Consider the following 17,989-nt stretch of genomic DNA (forward strand, 5'->3'; position numbering starts at 1 on the left):
GATGTGTGTTATTCTTTTTGTAGGTTTCTTTTGTTCTAATGGTTGTTTGTTGTAAAGAGATGGGAGCTGTAGCAACACATGAACAGTTGCCCTTGCTGTGCACTTGTGCAAAAGCTATTGAACCTGTGTGTACACAAGTAGGGTCTCCACTTCACGAACACGGGTTGTAGGACTTCTCTACTCACTCATCCAGCCTCTTGGGGGCACATTCAATGTGCCAGACACCTACAGATGTATGTGCATCTGTGTGGGGGCGAGAGTGTGTGGGTTTATGTGTGTGATTGTGCACACATGTGAAAGTGTTTAGGAATGCACCTGTGTATTTTACGATGTGAGTTCTGCGTATGTGTGTGTGTCTTTGTATGTCAGCCTGGGTGTGAATGTGCATCAACTTTCTGCACACTCATAGCTGTGCCCAGGTGTGTGTCTGTATGTTGAGTGAACTTGTGAAACCTATGAGCATGTTTCTTTTAGAGTCAGACCTGCCAGGGTAAGGTCTTGGAAGTTGGGGGACAAGAGACCCTGAGTTCTGTCTCTTCTCTCCTCCTCCCCAAGGCATCCCATCCTGGGGCAGGCTGACTGTGGAATTGGGTACCTGTCCCCATGTAATAGGCTGTTTCTAGGCTCCTCGCATGGCAGTCTGGGAACCTGGCCCCAAGCCCCCACGAGGGGACAAGGGAAAGTGCCTAGCTGGGGAGGGGTCTCAGCCTTAAACCCAGCACCTGGGAGGGAGCTCATGGGCTGGGGGGTGGGACTGTGCTTTGATGGGGCAGGGGAGTCCCACGGAGTATCCTCCCAGTCTGTATCTGAACGCTGACCTCCGCCTGATTCTCTTCACAGGGCAGGGCGAAACTGCCAAGCCACTCAGATGTAAGACCAGCCTTTCACTGTCTGTCTGGCTCTCCCTCACCCCTCATCCCACCCTGTGCCTCCTTCCACCCCTGTGGTCTGTGCCGTTGGGGGCGTTCTGTGAACCTGTCTGTTGGTCTCTTCTTCCTCTGTCTGTCTGGCTTGCTCCTGAGGGGTGGTGGGTGGGGGGCAGCAGGTGGGAGGAGAGGGTGGCAGGGGAAACTGAGGCCCACACAGCTGGGTTCCTGAGTAACTGCGCTTTGTGACAGCGTCAGGAAAATGGTAGACCAGGAATAAGAAGAGTAGGGACAGCCAGGATGATGATAACTCTAGTAGTGGCAGGGTGACCAATTCCCACAGACCAGCTGATAGATGGTCCATGTAATTCTAAATCTCCCAGCTGTAAATGGCCCCCTCCCTGCCCAGTCCACCAAGGACCCATGGACCACGCCATGACCCAATGATGCAGGATTCCTTATCTCACTGATACTCAGGCCCACCCCATCCCCTAAGTGGGTGCCCTTGTTAGCCAGGTAGGGAACAGGTCCAGAAAGGGGCTGGGACAGACCCAGCACAGTGGTAGAGGAGGCAGGACACACAACTTCCAGGCTGGGACCCTATCTCTCCCAGCATTGCCTGTGACCTTGAGACCAAGTACAAATGACAGTAAACATTGAACAAAGACACACTTGGTCCCTGCTAAACCACAAAGTGGGTATGATTTCTCCCATCTAGATGGTAAAACCGAGGCTCAGAGAGGTTAAATGACTTGCCCAGGGCCACACAGCAGAGCTGGGATTTGAACCCAGGCCCACTCAACTCATTGGATGCCATCTTGCTGGTGTCTGTTTGGGGCAGGTGGGGATGGGTACTGAGGTGTGTGTTATTGGGGAGGATTCTTCCTTTAAAAGGTCAGACTAACAGTCCCCCCAGATTACTGGGTAACTCATACCGCAGAGCGAATTGTCCCACAGTGGGTAGGGTTTTTCACCAGAGTTTATTTCATGGTTTTCTCAAGTCTCCCTGACTTTGGGCTGGCATGCCCCACCCATACCCACAAACACTATATGGGCCTCCCCCACCCACTGCCCCTGCAGCCCACTGTCTGTCTCTTTTCTCCGTCCCAAAAACCTGGGGTCATGGTGGAGGTGGGAGGGTGGGTAGCATCCCCACGGGACTAGGATTTCAAGGGACAAAGTCACCACCTCCTCCTCAGCACTCCTCCAGAGCTCCAGAACTCTGTCCCCAGGACATCACCATTGCCCTGCCCAGAGCCTTTGGACAAGAACCAAGAAGATGTCCAGGGCTAGGGAGTCAGCAGGGGTTTGGGGACGGGTTTGGAGGAGGCCTGCACCCTGACCCCGGCTGTGTCTGTTGTTACCTGCAGGGCACCCAGATGATCTTCAATGCTGCCAAGGAGCTGGGTCAGCTGTCTAAACTCAAGGTGAGGCCAGGGGTGGGGGAAGGAGATCAGAGTGGGGAGGGTCCCTGGGGGAGAGATCCCAGAATGGTGATATGCTTTGCAGGTTCAAGGAACAGAAACCCTACTCAGACTGGCTTAAGCACAAGTTATTTGCTCTGATGTGTTGAAAAGATGTGCATGGTTCAGCTTCAGATACAGCTTGATCAAGTGTACAAGTCACTTATTCAACAAATATTTATTGAGCACCTGCTGTGTGCCAGTCATATGCTGGGCACTAGTGACACAATAATGAAAAGACAGACCCACTATGCAACTCCTCAAAGTTGTACAAGGATGAATCCCAGAGACAGGCAGATCCCTAATGCCCACCTGGCCTCTCTCTCCATCTCCAGGACCACATGGTACGAGAGGAAGCCAAGAGCTTGACCCCGAAGCAGTGTGCAGTCGTTGAACTTGCCTTGGATACCATTAAGGTGAGAGGCACCACCCCGGCCCATCCCAGGTGGGGCAGGCAGAAGGTATGGCTGGTGTGGACGTGGACCTAGGCTCAAATCCACCTTAATTCATTCAATTGATAAACACTTCCTAATGACCCTTCTGGCAGGGCCCTGAGGAGTCCCAGGCTGGGGCAGGAGGATAGCTGGACACAGACATCCCCAGCCCTGTGGGGTCAGGGTGCGGTAGAGGGAAGGTTGGGAGCTGGGGAAGCCCATTGGAGGGAGCCCTGAAGACTTTCTTGGAAGAAGGCATGTGGGAAGTGGGTTTTGAGGAATGCATAGGAGTTCACAAGGTAAAGGAAAAAGAGCATTCTAGGCAGGAGACCAACTCATGCGAGAATATGAAGGCATGAAAAGGGCTGTGGTCTCCATGAAATGAAAAGCATGAAAACTACTCTGAAAAAAACGTTTTGTTGAAATGGAATTGGCAACATATTAAAGAGGGGTGGTCAAGGAAAGCTCCTTGAAATCATAATCAAAGAAAGAAAAGGAGCCAGGGTAGAGATGGGTAGGGGGGCGCGGACGGCCTAAATACCAGTGAGCATAGTAGTGGTAAGTGCAAAGACCCTGAGGCAAGCATGTTCTAGGGAAGACAGTTGGAGAGAAGGCAGGGAGGTTGCAGGATTAGAGCTGCTAAGGGTCTAGGTAGGGGCTGGAGGCATGAGTGTTATTCTGAGAACACTGGGCGCCCATGGGTGGTTTGGGGCAGAAGTCGAGATGGGGGAGTAGCAGCACCCATCTTGGGTGTTTTGGGGATTCCCAGGTCATCTGGTGCATCACAGCGAAGAGCCGAGGGTTGGGAGACAGGGAGGCGCCAGGATGGGCCGGGAGGGGAGATGGCCTCACTTCCCCCACCCTGTGCCCACAGCAATACTTCCATGCTGGCGGTGTGGGCCTCAAGAAGACCTTCTTGGAGAAGAGTCCGGACCTACAGTCCCTGCGCTATGCCCTGTCCCTCTATACGCAGGCCACAGACCTGCTCATCAAGACCTTCGTGCAGACCCAGGCGGCCCAGGGTAAGGGACCACAGGCTAGCTTGTCGAGAACTCCCGCCCTCAGGGGCAACCCCGTCCGGAGCAGCCATTGGCTCATCTCCTCTGTGATGTCACAGGAGAATTGATAGCTCCTTGGCGCTCGTGAACGCCTTGATGTCACGGGCCAATGAGTAATCGACAGCTTGTGGGGCCGAGACCTCTGACGTCATCGGGCCAGGAGGTGACTGACATCTCCTGGGATAATCTGTGACATCATAGGGCCAGGAGGTGATTGAAAACTCTGGGGAGGGACCTCTTTGACGTCAAGGACCAAGATGATTGACAGATCCTGGGGGTCCTGACGTCATGGGTCCAGGGAGTGATAGACAGCTCTGGCATGGGTGGGACCTCTTACGTAATGCGGCCAATGAGTGATTGGCAGCTCCAGGGGAGGGACCTCTGGAGGAAGGGTTGAAGGCCCCTGGGGAGGGACCTCCGTAATATCTGTGGCTAAGGAATGATTGACTGCAGAGATGGGAGGGACCCCGATCTGGAGTGGGTGGACAGAGAGGAAGTTCCCACTTCTCAAATTCTCTTTCTTCTCTTGCCTCTGACTCCTGTTCCTCTCCCTCTCTGAGCTCCACACACAGCAGCTGGGGCTGGGGGGCAGGACTCCAGGGTCCTAGTTCCCCTCTCTAGGGCCTCCCCTTTTTCAAATTGGCCCAAGAGTGCAGATAAGGGAGAGAAGTTTGGCCGCTGAGTTCCGGCAGTGGAGGGGAGGCTGGAATGAGGGGCGCCAAACCCTGCGGCTACAAGGGGTCCCCTCTTCACCACCCCAGTCAGCCCAGGGCCCTCAGCTTTTTGCCCAGTCCACACTGCTGTTTGTGGTGTCCCTGGTGTCCCCCGGAGTGGGAGGCTGTCTGTCTGTCCGTCTGCAGCTGATGTTTCTCTCTCTCTTGTCTCTCCTCCCTCTCACTCGCCGCCCCCTCCGCGCCTCCCTCGCTCCCCCCACGCACACTCGCCCTCCATCCTCACCCCTCGATTGCTCGTCTCTGTCCCCCTCCCTTCCTTCCTCTCTCCCCCCTCCCCCGCGATTAGTCCATGGTGGAAAAGGGACTAGGTTTACCCTTAGTGAAGACATTTATCCTGAGAAGGGTACGTGCCTCCGCCGCCCGCCCGCGCCCGATGCCCGGTGCCTGCGCCCCTCCTGGCCCCGGCTAGTAAAAGGCCCGTCCTTCTGCCTCCACGGCCTGCCGGGCCCCGTCCAGGCCAGGCCCGCTGCGGGGGCCAAGGTGGATGAGGGGGAAGGACGGCTTGCTGGTTCCACGTGGGGAAGGAGAAGCGATTAGAGTGGCATCTGTTTCTCCCTAAGTGCATCTCTTCAGCTGGATCTCGGGTGGGCTCAGATCCCAGCTCTGCCACTCAGCAGCAGGGTACCTAGGGCAAACATCCCTCGCCCTGAGCCTCAGTTTTCTCATCTCTAAAATGAGGGCAGTCAAGGACCCTAATTCATAGCATTCTTCTTAGGATTTGATGAATTAAATTTAGAGCAGTCCCTGGCATTTAATAGCTTGTAGCAATTGTTACTGTTATATTTGATATCGCTTTTCTGCGGATAGAAAACTTTTTTTCAGGGTCTAACTCTGAGCCAGCCCTTGTGCCAAGCACTTCTCAGGGATTCTTGCAAAGATTCCTCTCAGTCGCCACACAAGGTGGGGGGAGGTCCATTAGTCCATAAATGAAGATGTTGAGTCTCAAAGGAGAAGCCACTTACCCCAGGAACCTTCCCCTGCAGGGGGGCCCGGTACTTGGGGAGGTGGATGGGGGATGAGGGTGAGGTTGGGAGAGCACAGAGAAGCCCAGGAAAGACCCTTCCCCTTGGAGCCAGCAAACCACGGGATGGGGGTGTCCAGCACTGCCCCCTCCCCCTTCTTACTAGCTTTGGCCTTGGTCTGACCCCTCACCCACCCACTACTGTCCGGCTTCCCCCTGGTACCCTCAGTCTGGCCCTGATTGAGCTTGCAATAAAGCATCAGCCTGGGATGATGGGGGGGAGGTGAGGCTGAGCATGTGACTGGTGGGGGGTAAGGGGGGGTGGGAGCCTGAAATGTCAAAGAAGGTGGCCTGGGGTGGCAGTGAACATGGGGGGTGCACGCCCCAGTACTGGGGTGCTGGGGGTCTCCAGGCCCCTCTGCCCCCTGAGCCTCAGTCACTTCCCACCTGGGGCAAGTGACCCAGATCAACCTTGAACTGAGTTCTCCTTTCCCACTCTCACCCCCCACTTTCCCCCTGTTCCTACCCCCCCCTTGCATGGGGTGCTCCAGGCGTGGGGAGCTTCCTGGGGGGCTGGGGAGGGGCCTGGTGGGTGTGCTGGCGGTCACAGGTCCTCAGGCTCCCACAGGATGCCCTTCCCAAAGTCACAGAGGGAGGGATGGGGACAGAAGCTTTTAAGCTGCCCTTCAATGATCCCATCAGAACCAAACAATCAGGTTGCTAGTGGTGGCCAGAAACAGAAGCATACTTCACCCTGACTCAAGCAGAGAAGGGAATTTGTTTGTTCTGGAACTAACAGATGAGGGGTTGACTTGGCATCAGGAATAGCTGGATCCAGAGTCTCCAACAATGCTACTGTTCATTGGTCTCTACTGAGACCTCTATGAGGTGTACTCTCCCCTCATTGGGCAGAGACAGCCTTGCTAGCTTAGCACCAGAGAGCACTCTTTCCTAACAGTTATAGCCAAAATCCCAGGGCCAACTCTTATAGGCCCAGCTTGAGTCACATGACCATCCCTGAGCCAGTCACTGCAGCCATGGGCAGGGAATGCTCTGGTTGGTCTGCCATGGTTCATTTAGCCATACCTGAATGTGGGATGGAGCCACAAGGTCTGAGGTGAAGGTAGAGGCATTTCTCAATGGAAACTTGAGAATGTCTATTAGAAAAGGAATGGTGTGGGGGCAGGGAAAATAAAAGAGGAAGCTCGTGGGGCTAAAGTAGAGTTAGCAAGGATGAGAGTGGAGGGAGGTGAGGCAGGAGAGGTAATAGTGAGACATATTATGAGGGACATTGCAGGTTACAAAAAGGACTCTGATTATTTCAGAGTGAGATGGGAGGGTTTTGAGCAGAGGAGGGATGTGATCTGACTGAATAGGACTTCTCTGGCTGGTGTATTGACAGGAGATGAGAGGAAGATTCAGGGAGAGCGGGAGAAGGTGACTGCAATAGTCCATGAGTATGATGATGGGGGCTGGGTCAGGAGGGAGGCCAAGGAGGTGGGTGAGATTCTGGATGTACTTTGAAGGTAGAGCTGACAGGATCTTCTAATGTACCAGTATTTATGGAGGAAGTGAAAACAACGAAAAGTGTCAGACAGTGAGGTGCAGGGTTCCCCCAACAGTTGGAGGATTGACAGAGGAGGAGGAAGTGATAAAAGAGGGTGAGGAGTGACTAGTGTGTAGGATGAGAACCTGGAGAGTGTGGTGGTGTTTCAGCCAAGAGGAGAAACTGAGGCACAGGAAGCCACAGTGTCAGATGCTGCCAAGGTGGCTTGTAAGATGAAGACTGAGTTTTGACAACATGGCGGTCAGTCGAAAGAGAAAAATGGAGGGCAGACGCATTAGGCTCAGAGAAGTTAAGAGGTCTGCCCAAGATCTCACAGCAAGGCAGTGAAAGGCTAGAACCCTGGATTCTTGGCTTCCTCAAGAGTACCTACTATGCCAGCCAACTCTCAGTACCACCCTGTCAGGGCTGTTGACCTGGTGTCGCCAGCACATGGTGGGTGAGAGGTGGTCCAGGTCCTTTCTGGTGGGTGGGAAAGAATGGAGCTGACGCCAAGCATCCTCTCCTGCCTGCCCAGGCTCTGGTGTGGAAGACCCTGTGGGTGAAGTCTCTGTCCACGTTGAGCTCTTCACTCATCCAGGAACTGGGGAACACAAGGTCACAGTGAAAGGTGAGCAGCCTGAGGAGGGAGGGAGAGTGCCATAGCCAGGATGCACTAGGTTCTAAGACAGAAACCAAACTCAAACTGACTTAAGCAAGAAAAACTTTTTTCATTAAAACAAACAAAAAAAAGTTTTCACAAAACTGAAAATTCCAGAAGTAAACCACCTTCACACATGGCTGGATCCATGGGTGCAAACAGTGTTACAGGACTCAGTTCCACTTTCTCCATCTCTCAGCTCTGCTTTCCTTTTGTCGGCTTTTATTTTGTTAATTAGAACACAGATTGGGCTGTTTTAGCGAAGGCCTAGAATAACAGTGGCTTAAACAAGATAGAATGCATTTTTCTCTGAGGTCATTCCAAGGACAACCTGTCCAGAGCTTTTGTGGAGGCTTCACAGTGTTGGGGATCCAGGCCCCTACCATCATTTGTTACACTTTCATCCATAACGTGTTTTCGTCCTCTACAGGGTCCCAAAGAACTCAGCCCCCACCAGCACCCCAGCCTGCAGCTAGGGGAAAGAGAAAATTTAGGGCTTTCTCCCCAGAAGTTGTACATATTACTTTCTCTCACATCTTGTTGGTCACATAGCTCCATTGGTCTCATTAGTCACATTGGGCATGCTGAGAAATGTAGTCTTTCAAGACAGGTTTTGAAAACCACAGCTGCATACTGAGGGATGCTGACCAATCTTCCCCTCCGCTTCCCCCACTAGTGGTGGCTGCCAATGACCTCAAGTGGCAGACTTCTGGCATTTTCCGGCCATTCATTGAGGTAAACATCATCGGGCCCCATCTCAGCGACAAGAAACGCAAGTTTGCGACCAAATCCAAGAACAACAGCTGGGCCCCCAAGTACAATGAGAGCTTCCAGTTGTGAGTTCGGGGTGCTCTGGGGATGGGACATCTGCTGGGTTAACCTCAGGGCCCACTAGTTAGTAGGGAGGTCTGATGGGCCAGTGGTACCTAGGCACAGGAATGGGAAGGGTCACATCCTAGGTGGGGATGCTGGGAAGGGTGCCACCTTAGTGCAGGAGTGACATCAGTGAGGGGACACTGGGATGGAGTTGACTACCTTCGGGGGCAGTCATGTCTTGGGGAGAAACGAGTGTGATATAATATCATGATGAGGTCTTGCGAACTGGAGGGGAAGTCTGGGCAGAAGCAGTGTGTTGGGCGGGGCCATTTCTAGGGCTGGAGACTGGTGGTTACCGGCATGGGTGGTCATGATGGGGAGGAGGCATGGGGGTGGGGACTCATGAGTCAGCAGTGATCCTGGTCAGGTCTGTTGAGGCAGGTCCTCTGGAGGAGTTTGCTCTGGGGGACAGGAGAGGAGTGCGGCTTGGTTCTGGAAGTGCATGTCATGGGGTGGGGGTGGGGTCACATCTCGTTGGACTTCCTGGTGGGCAGGAGTGAGCTTGGTCAAGGGATCAGGCATTTAGAGGGGACAGACCCTGAGGGGCATCAGTAAGTCTGGTGAGAGTGTACAAAAGGATAGGAGTGGAGTCATGTGGTGGATCTTTGGGTGAGGTGTGAACTTCACTGGGGCAGGGTAACGTTGGGAGCTGTTCTTAGGGGACAGAAGTACAGAGGGCATCAGAGCTGGAGAGAACTGGGGGGCTTTGAGGGACAAGAGCCTGGTCAGTAGTGTTAGGAGAGGGCTCTTGGTCAGAGGACTCTGGAATGGTAGGTCACCTGACATAATGCTTGGGAGCAGGAGCATGGCTTAGTGGGGGACAGATGGCTCCTGGGGTGGGCTGGAGTATTTGAGGGCTAGGAGTACAGCCTGGGAGGAGGATGTGAAGGAGTGGTGTGGGCACAACCAAAAGAAGGGACTCTTGATCAGCCAGCAGGCAGCATCAGGACAGGTCACCCTGGGGGCAGGAGCCTAGCTTCACTGGGCACATAGCCTGGGGGTGAAGGCATGCTGGAGTGGGGTTCATTCGTGGTGAGACATCAGAGCGGGGCCATGTTGAGAGGGCATCTTAGGGATAAGAGGGGTGTGCTAGGGAGCATGGGGGAGGAGCCATGTCAAGGGAAGAACTTCAGATGGGAGCCTGGTTATGGGGCTTCTGGGTACCATAGCTAAGTCCGCAGGGTGGTGAGGGCAGCAGCTCAGCCTATGAGTGTGAACACGGATGTAACGGAGTGGTGGGAGAATGGTCTAGCCAGGGGACTCTGGGGGAAGGGTCACTTTGAGTAAGGACATGGTTTGGCCAGGCTGGTGGGGGCGTCATTGGGTGGGGGATAGAAGGGAGGAGAGACATGACAGAGACATTACTTGGGGGGGGCGCGGGCGGGTGTCAGCTTGTGTGGCTGTGGCTCAGCGCGGGGGTGTAGGGCTAGACACCTTGGGCAGGGGGTGGTCCGCCTAGAGTGGGAGGTTATGAAAATGGGAGGATCAAGCGTGGGCATGGCCTAGCAGGGGTGTGGCCACCCATTTGGGCGTGGCTGGCGGGTGGGAGGGGCCAGGCGTGGGGCAGGCCCTTCCGTGACGCCCCACCCCTCCACAGCACGCTGAGCGCTGACGCGGGCCCCGAGTGCTATGAGCTGCAGGTGTGCGTCAAGGACTACTGCTTCGCGCGCGAGGACCGCACGGTGGGGCTGGCTGTGCTGCAGCTGCGCGAACTGGCCCAGCGCGGGACTGCCGCCTGTTGGCTGCCCCTCGGCCGCCGCATCCACATGGACGACACGGGCCTCACGGTGCTGCGCATCTTGTCGCAGCGCAGCAATGACGAAGTGGCCAAGGAGTTCGTGAAGCTCAAATCGGACACGCGCTCCGCCGAAGAGGGCGGTGCCGCGCCTGCGCCCTAGTGCGGGGCGCGCGGGCGGGCAGCACTGCGCCAATGTAGAGCGCGCGGGGCGAGGAGGGGCGGCGCCTGCGCGCGGAGACCTGCCTGAGGGTGAGTCTCCCGGCTCTGCACTAAGGACCGTCTGCGCATTCGCCAGTGACTTACCTTCCTGCTCTGGGGAATTGTGAATGGACGACGCACCGCCCCCTCGGGAGGCCGCGCCCTAGGGCGAGAGACGGGGAGAAGCCACATCCCCTCCTTGAGGCAACACCCGCAGCGCCTAGGGGACCGGTCGAGCTAGGATAGTAAAAACCCCACCCGTTATGGTGGGGGCCAGGTCCTGTGCCTCTTGTTCCGGGAGGCCCCACCTCCTGTCCCCTGGAAAAGCCATAAGACGGGTCTCCAACCCCTGGGGCCCAAGACCCATTACCAACTATGGAACTCCCAGCTCCCTGAGGAGCGGGCGGGCCCTAGGCAAGGGGCAGGGCTTCCTGGAGCGACCCCTGAGATGGTCTAGGGGTTGGAGGGACTAGGCTGGTAGTTGGAGGACCCCGGGTGGACCGGTGTCCATTTTGATGTTTGTGCAAAAAATAAACGGGGAGAGGAGGGGAGGATGGGATTTCAAAAGCACATGCGCCCTTGGGCGCCCAAACCCTGGGAGCCGAGGGAACGGCTCTGGGGCACCCGCATTTCCCTAAGGGTTTTTTTTCTCCTCTTTACTCCCCACATGCTCAGTCCTCATAGAGTTCAATCCACCCATTTGATAGATGGCAAAACAGGCCCAGAGAGTTGCTGAGGGTCCCAGTGCCATGCCCTCTCCCCACTCCCTTTGGCCTGTATGCCCCATCCAAGGGTGGGCTGAAATCTGATGACCTGAAACAGCTCCCCATTGCTGCTAACCCCCTTCAGGGGACCTTCCCCAACCCTTACAAGGGATGGGGGTCCTGGGACAAGGCCCCCACTGACCCCTCCCACCTCAGGCTGCCAAGAAAAGCCCTTTCCTCTGGGACCCCAGGGGCGATACCCTGAAAACTCTTGACTTGCCAAAAGAGGATTTGGAGTTCCCTGGACCCAGGTCCCCTCAACACCTTCTTCTCCCAGAATTCTCCAGGCAAGAAAGAAGAAAGAGCAGAAATGCTAGGGTGTGTGTGTGTGTGTGTGTGTGTGTGTGTGTGTGTATGTAGGGTTCCCCAGCACTGGCCCAGATGTGTGTTCTGGAAATTTCCTCCCTCTTATTTTCCCAGAGAACTCCTACTCATCCCTCAAAACTCACCACAAATATCCCATCCTGTAGAAAATCCTCACCCCCCTCAGGACCTCCCCACCTTCTGTCCCTGAAGCCGTGGAACTGGGAGTGTCTGTCATAGGCTTTGTTTTCCCCAGACTTGTGTCTGAGTTCTCTTGAGCCTCAGGTTCACCAGCAAAGGCTGGGCACAAGTTGATGGCAAAGGGTATGCCTAGTTGAATTATGTCTCTGGCATCTGTGTATGCCCAGGTAGCCACGTGTGTCTGTCCATGACTGTCCCTGTCCACCTTTCCCTCCCACACAGAGCTGGGCACACAGGAGATAGTCGAGCTAAAGAATATCTCAGCTAAAGGCTGAGTCACAGGACACACAGTGAAGAGAGGACGAGGAGACTTGGAGGATACAGGAGAAGAATCCAGGTGGTTGGAAGGGTTTGAAATCAGGAAGTTCCTATATTGGAACAACTAGCCTCAGAGAGGAGCAAGGCTTTCCCCAAGGGCACCCAGCAAGTGGACACAGTGCCCAACCTTGGGTCACATCTCTGGGTGCCTGGGGTTCTAAGCCCTGGTGGGGTCTCTGGGTTGCCTTGGACTTCACTTCATACCAGGATCTGGCCCCAGATTCCATGGGTCAGGAAAAGGATGCAGTAAGGTGACCCCTGATGAGGTAGAGGGGTGTGACACTGAGGGGTATCGGGCAGAGCCAGTCCCCTCCGCAAGAGGGACAAAGAATAAGGGCAAGAGACAAGGAGGGAGAAGGTAAGAAATTGGGAGAATGAGATCACACCCCATTAGACAAGAGAGAGTCCTTCAGATGGAGAGACTCAGAGATGGGGAGATTCAGAGATGGGACAAAAAGCAAAATTGAAGACGTGGAAAGAAGAGAGACTCACTGTTCTGGCTCTCACCAGTCCAACCTAGAAGGATTCACCTAAAATGAGGTACGCGGCCACACCCACCCAAACCCTCTGACTTCGGCGCCAGTCTGAAACCTCACCGTGCCCCCATCAGAGATGCAAAAAAACTTAACACCTAACTAGAAATCCTTGGGACCTCAGAGACCTTCCTGTCCCTGAGCCCGCACCCCCTGCGCTGTCCATCTTGCAGATGGGGACACTGAGGGGCAGGGCAGAGCAGGGACAGCCCGGAGTCTCCCCAAACTCTGCTGCCTGGGTGCAGAGGGAGGGGAGCTCGCTGGGGACTTGGTTCGTATCACCACTCCATCTGTCCCCTGAACATCCTTTCTTAAGAACTGTCAAGGACCAAAGTCGTCTTCGCTGACACGTGTTGCTTTTCTCTTTGCCTTTTATTTTTTTAAAGAGAGAAATCAAGTTGACGGTGTCAAGTAAGACCCCCCTCCCCATCCCCCTGCCACCGTCCAGCCATGGTGGCTCTTTCGAGGCACAGGTCACAGGCGGAGAGTTACCTGTGCATCTCCAGCCAAACAGCCAGGGGGCTCAGACCGCACCCCTGGCCCACGCCCCCTCAGACACCAATCCCCGCCACACAGTCCAGAGAGGTTCTTCCTCCACACTCTTTCTCTTAGCATGTGATTGCAAATGTGAAATCAAAACACTTTTAATTCCATCCCATCGGCCCAGCATCTACACAGATGCCCCCATTTCTCTGTAAATATGTGACTTGGAACAAATGTTTAAAACTAACAAGAAGTGGTCATGAATGCATGGTGTTGAGATGTTTTGCACTATTCTGACTTTTTGGTCTCTGTAAAAATATTTTATTAACACATTAAAATAAGAAAAAGCACATGGTCTCAGACGCATGGTGGTGGCCTTGCATTCCCATTAACAAAAACACACAGCACCTTTATGTGCAGACACTGTTGAACACACTTCCTGTCCATGAACCAACTCATCCACAACTAACATTGCCCCATTTCACAGAGCAGGAAAACTGAGTCCCAAAGAGGTGAGATTTGGTAGAAAGGATGGAGTCAGAATTTGAATCCAGGACATCGGGCAGCTGTTACTTTTAGCTCAAACAAGTTAGGACACAAATGCCAGGGACACACTCCCCAAATTCAACCCACAGCCCCATGTTTTCTGGGATTTTTTGGTTTTGTTTTGATATAACAGGTGAGAATTTTATGTCATAAACTCAGAGATGCAAAGATGAAAAATTCATTTTTCTACAGCTGAATTTAATTTCTGTTTTGGGCCCCCATCACAGCAGAGAGCAGAAATGGAATATCACTCAGCTCAGGGTTTCCTTGGTAAATTCAGGGACTCCCCTCCTAAGATCTGGGGCTGTGTCTGCATTTAAGTGGCCAGAGCTGGGGCCGTGGGATCTACTATTGGGAGTGGGTTCAATGAATGCTTTCAGCTGCAAATAAAACCCAAAAGGGCTAACAGTGAAACAAACAGTGGCTACGCCACAGAGCTTACCCATAACACAGCAATTCCACCCTCAAGACTTGCATGTGGGCAAAAAGACTGGAAGCCTCAATGTCCTGGTACTTTCCCACGGGAATATGATACAGCTGGGAAAGGGATGAACCACAGCTGTGGGCATGATATCAGAAGAGGCAGCCTGCCAGGGGCCCTGGGTGTCCCTGCACATTCTTGGTGACTGTGCCAGACTGCAGACCTCTTTTCCCCGAGACCTAGCAGTTTCCATAGTTAGACACGTGGGCTGTGCAGCGTGACTCCTGCATAACTGCTCACTCCCTGACAGAGGGGGGCGGGCTTGTTTTCTTTTTGCTACAAAACAGGCTTAGCCCTTGGCCCTGTGTCCTTCAGTATGTGGGGGTCCATCATGTCACCCATGGGGCTTGAAGACTGAGGCTCATGCTGTTTGTCGTGCTGCGAGAAATAAACCATCTTGCTCTGATCCACTGAGCCTCCGAGTTGACTGCACTTATGGACCAGGGACAGGTGTACTTCCTAGTCTCTAAGAGTGAGGGTCTTCTCTGACTAATGACATGAATGAATCTTAGAAGTATGATATTGAGTGAAAAAAAGTAAGTACCAGAAGGCGTCAGAGAACATGACACCACATTTATAAAGCTCAAAAACTAGCTATACATATTTACACCCACAAGACACCCACACAGAGATATAGTTTAAGGATACATAAGTATGATTAATAATTTTCAAAAATAAGCATTAAACTAAGGATTTAAAAACAGGATTCCACCTCACACCCATCAGGATAGCTAGGTTAGCAAGGATGTAGAGAAATTGGAACCCTTGTGCACTGTCAGTGGGAATGTAAAATGGTGCCGCTGCTAGGGAAAACAATATGGAGGTTCCTCAAAAAATTAAAAATAGAATTACCATGTGACCCAGCAATTCTACTTCTGGGTATGTGTATCTATAAGAATTGAAAGCAGAGTCTCAAAGAGATGTTTGTACACCCATGTTCATAGCAGCATTGGCCACAAAAGCTAAAACATGGAAGCAACTCAACTTTCCGTTGACAGGTGAATGGAGAAGCAAAATGTGGTCCATCCATATAACAGAATATTATTCAGCCTTAAAAAAAAAGGACATTCTGACACCTGCTGCAACATGGATGAAGCTTGAGGACGTTATGCTCAGTGAAATAAGCCAGACACTATGATCAAATACTTTATGATTCCACTTATATGAGGTATCTAGAGTGGTCAGATTCATAGAGACAGAAAGTAGAAGAGTGGGCACCAGGGGCTGGGGAAGGGGGGTGGGAAGTTAGTGTTTAATGGGCACAGAGTTTCAGTTTGGGAAGATGGAAAAGTTTTGGAGCTGGATGTGAAAAAAAGTAAGGGGTGGGGATGGTTGAACAACAATGTGAATAACTAAATGCCTTGGTATCGTACATTTGAATATGGCTAATTTTATCTTATTTGAATTTCACCTCAATTAAAAAAACAAGTAGCTGGACCGATTTTGTCCATGGGGCATAATTTGCCAACCCTTTGACCTAATCAATTCTTCCTCAACTTCTCCTTACTTCTCCCAACCTTAGGCTAATTCTAGCACTGTCCTCATGCTGACCCCACCCTCCACTCCCACCTGAAACCCAGCCCCAGCCTTACCCCATCCTCCCACTCTCACCCCCATCCCCTTAATCTACCCTAATGCCACCCGTATGTATCCACACCTTTTCATCACGCCACCTGCCAACGTGGCGGGACCACCCAGGCAATGTCAACAAGATTCACACTGAGTTTCCTGGAAGGTGTAACCATTATGTGATTCATAATCTCTAAAATTACACGTCATTACCTAATTATTGCACTGCCTAATAATCACTAATCCTGCAATTACATATAATGGTTTCTATGATTATACATCCTACACAATCATACACATACATCCTTCTATGATTATACAACTACACAATCATTCTTATCATCCCCACAACATACAGTAACAAGCAAGAAGGAAGTGGTGCTTCCGAGCAACCCCTCTCCAAGCAGAGGCTGCACAGCTGCCGTCACGCTCTCAGATTTCCATGTAGCCAGGCATATGTTGGGGTCCACCAGCCAGAGGCACCGGTGGGACTTGGGAAGGAAGAAGGAACTGGTGCTGTCTTAGCGTTTTCCCCTCTTCACTCTACCAGCAGCCAACCTTTGTGGGCGTTGAAAAGCAGTTGTGGAGGTGAAGGTGGCATCTATTCCTGAATCACAGATACAGGATATGTGCCCAAAGTTGGAGGTTTCCAGGACCTCCTGTCTCCCCGCCTTCTGTGATTGTGGGGAGCCTCAGTTCCCCTGGTGAGCCAGTTCTGCAGAATCATTCCTAGAGGACCAGCCCAGGTCCTGCTCCTCTGCACCAGGAACTGGCAAACTACATCCCCTGGGCCACATCTGGCCCACTGCCTATTTTTATACATGATTTTATTGGCACATAATCATGCCCATTCATTCATTCAACCTAGTCTGTAACTGTTTTCACACTACAAGAGCAGAATAGGGTCCTTGTGAACTTCCTATATTAGCACCCTTCCTCTTAAAAGACAAGACCTCAAGTGGTTTCTCTTTCCCACCTTAAGCTGGACTGATACACTGTGTTATGATACATAATAAATTATGACACATCCATGGAGCCAGTCACAATTGCAGCTATGCTAAACGACAAATGTGGTAGACTGAATAATGTCCCCATCCCCAAAGATATTCATGTCCTATGGCTCAATATCTGTGAATGTTACTTTATTTTATTTATTTTACTTTTTTAAGGAGGGCGCCGCTCACAGTAGCCCATGTGGGGATCGAACCGGCAACCTGGTTAAGAGCACCGTGCTCTAACCAGCAGAGCTAACTGGCCACGGCATGAATGTTACTTTAAATGGCAAAAGGAGCTTTGCAAATGGGATTAAATTAAGGATTTTGAGATGATGGGGAGATTATTCTGGATTATTCGACACAGTATACTGATTTCAAACTTCTGGCCTCCAGAACTGCACAAGAATAAATGTGTGTTGTTTTAAGTCAGTATATTTGTGACATTTGTTACTGCAGCCATAGCAAAGTAAGACAATGAGCCAAAAGACCAACTAAAGGGTTTTCCCGTGAAAATGAATCACTTTTCAATAAAAAAGAACAGGTTAAAACACTATATATGAAACATTCCAGAAGGATGGATGCAGTTCTCCTGGAGGTTAAGAGAGGAAAGGAAAGATCTGAGTTAGATAATTAGATGTGGGGTGGGGACATTCAAAATGAAATTCAGTTTCCTGGGCACCACCAATAAGCTTCTAACCCCTTCAGTCTGGAGGCAGAGCCTGAGAATCTACATTTTATCAGAGACATTTTGTAGCAAACAAAACTGCTTTATGCCACGAAGACCCTTTTAGAGACTCATGTCCCCAAGAGGCTGAATGGAAATGGGTGCAGGGATTGTCAACATTGGCATGGTAAACTTTTGGGGCCCAATCATTCTTTATTATGGGGATGCTCTGTGTCCTGTAGCATGTTTAGCTGCATCTCTAACTTCTGTCCACTCAATACCAGTACCACCCACCCCAAGTCACCACTACCAGAAATGTCTCTGGATGTTGCCTAATGTCTCCGAGGGACAAAATCACGCCCAGTTGAGATTCACTAGGTTAAGGTAAGATTTGGAAACATCACATGTAACTGTAACATGAGAAGCGACTCCAGCGTCCCCTAAGACGGGACTGGTTCCTAATAAACTCGGATCATCCACCCTGAATGAACAGTGAGGAGTTAACAAGAAAAGTAACTATGGCGGCCTCTACTGAAACTCAAGTGCACTTTCCTGTTAACCCAGCAATTCCACCAGTATCAACTTACCCAAGTGAGATAA

The 17,989-nt window shown here is 52.1% G+C and overlaps 1 protein-coding gene across 4 annotated transcripts in view; it reads left to right on the top strand.

Moving 5' to 3' along the window:
• UNC13A (unc-13 homolog A) overlaps window positions 1-13,484 on the top strand; it is a 59,138-nt gene extending 45,654 nt beyond the window's left edge. For 2 of the 4 annotated variants that reach the window (XM_074337926.1, XM_074337927.1), the window contains exons 36-42: window positions 841-870; window positions 2,237-2,293; window positions 2,665-2,745; window positions 3,638-3,785; window positions 7,598-7,690; window positions 8,397-8,556; window positions 10,194-13,484. In XM_074337926.1, the coding sequence (XP_074194027.1) occupies window positions 841-870; window positions 2,237-2,293; window positions 2,665-2,745; window positions 3,638-3,785; window positions 7,598-7,690; window positions 8,397-8,556; window positions 10,194-10,494 (870 nt within the window). In that variant the 3' untranslated portion in view covers window positions 10,495-13,484. Of the gene's footprint in view, window positions 1-840; window positions 871-2,236; window positions 2,294-2,664; window positions 2,746-3,637; window positions 3,786-4,841; window positions 4,899-7,597; window positions 7,691-8,396; window positions 8,557-10,193 lie in introns of all 4 variants that reach the window. The other 2 variants (XM_074337925.1, XM_074337928.1) reach the window with 2 other exon arrangements.
• Window positions 13,485-17,989: the final 4,505 nt, after the last annotated feature.

This window comes from Rhinolophus sinicus, linkage group LG07, assembly GCF_036562045.2.
Source record: "Rhinolophus sinicus isolate RSC01 linkage group LG07, ASM3656204v1, whole genome shotgun sequence".
In the NCBI taxonomy this organism is placed as follows: domain Eukaryota; kingdom Metazoa; phylum Chordata; class Mammalia; order Chiroptera; family Rhinolophidae; genus Rhinolophus; species Rhinolophus sinicus.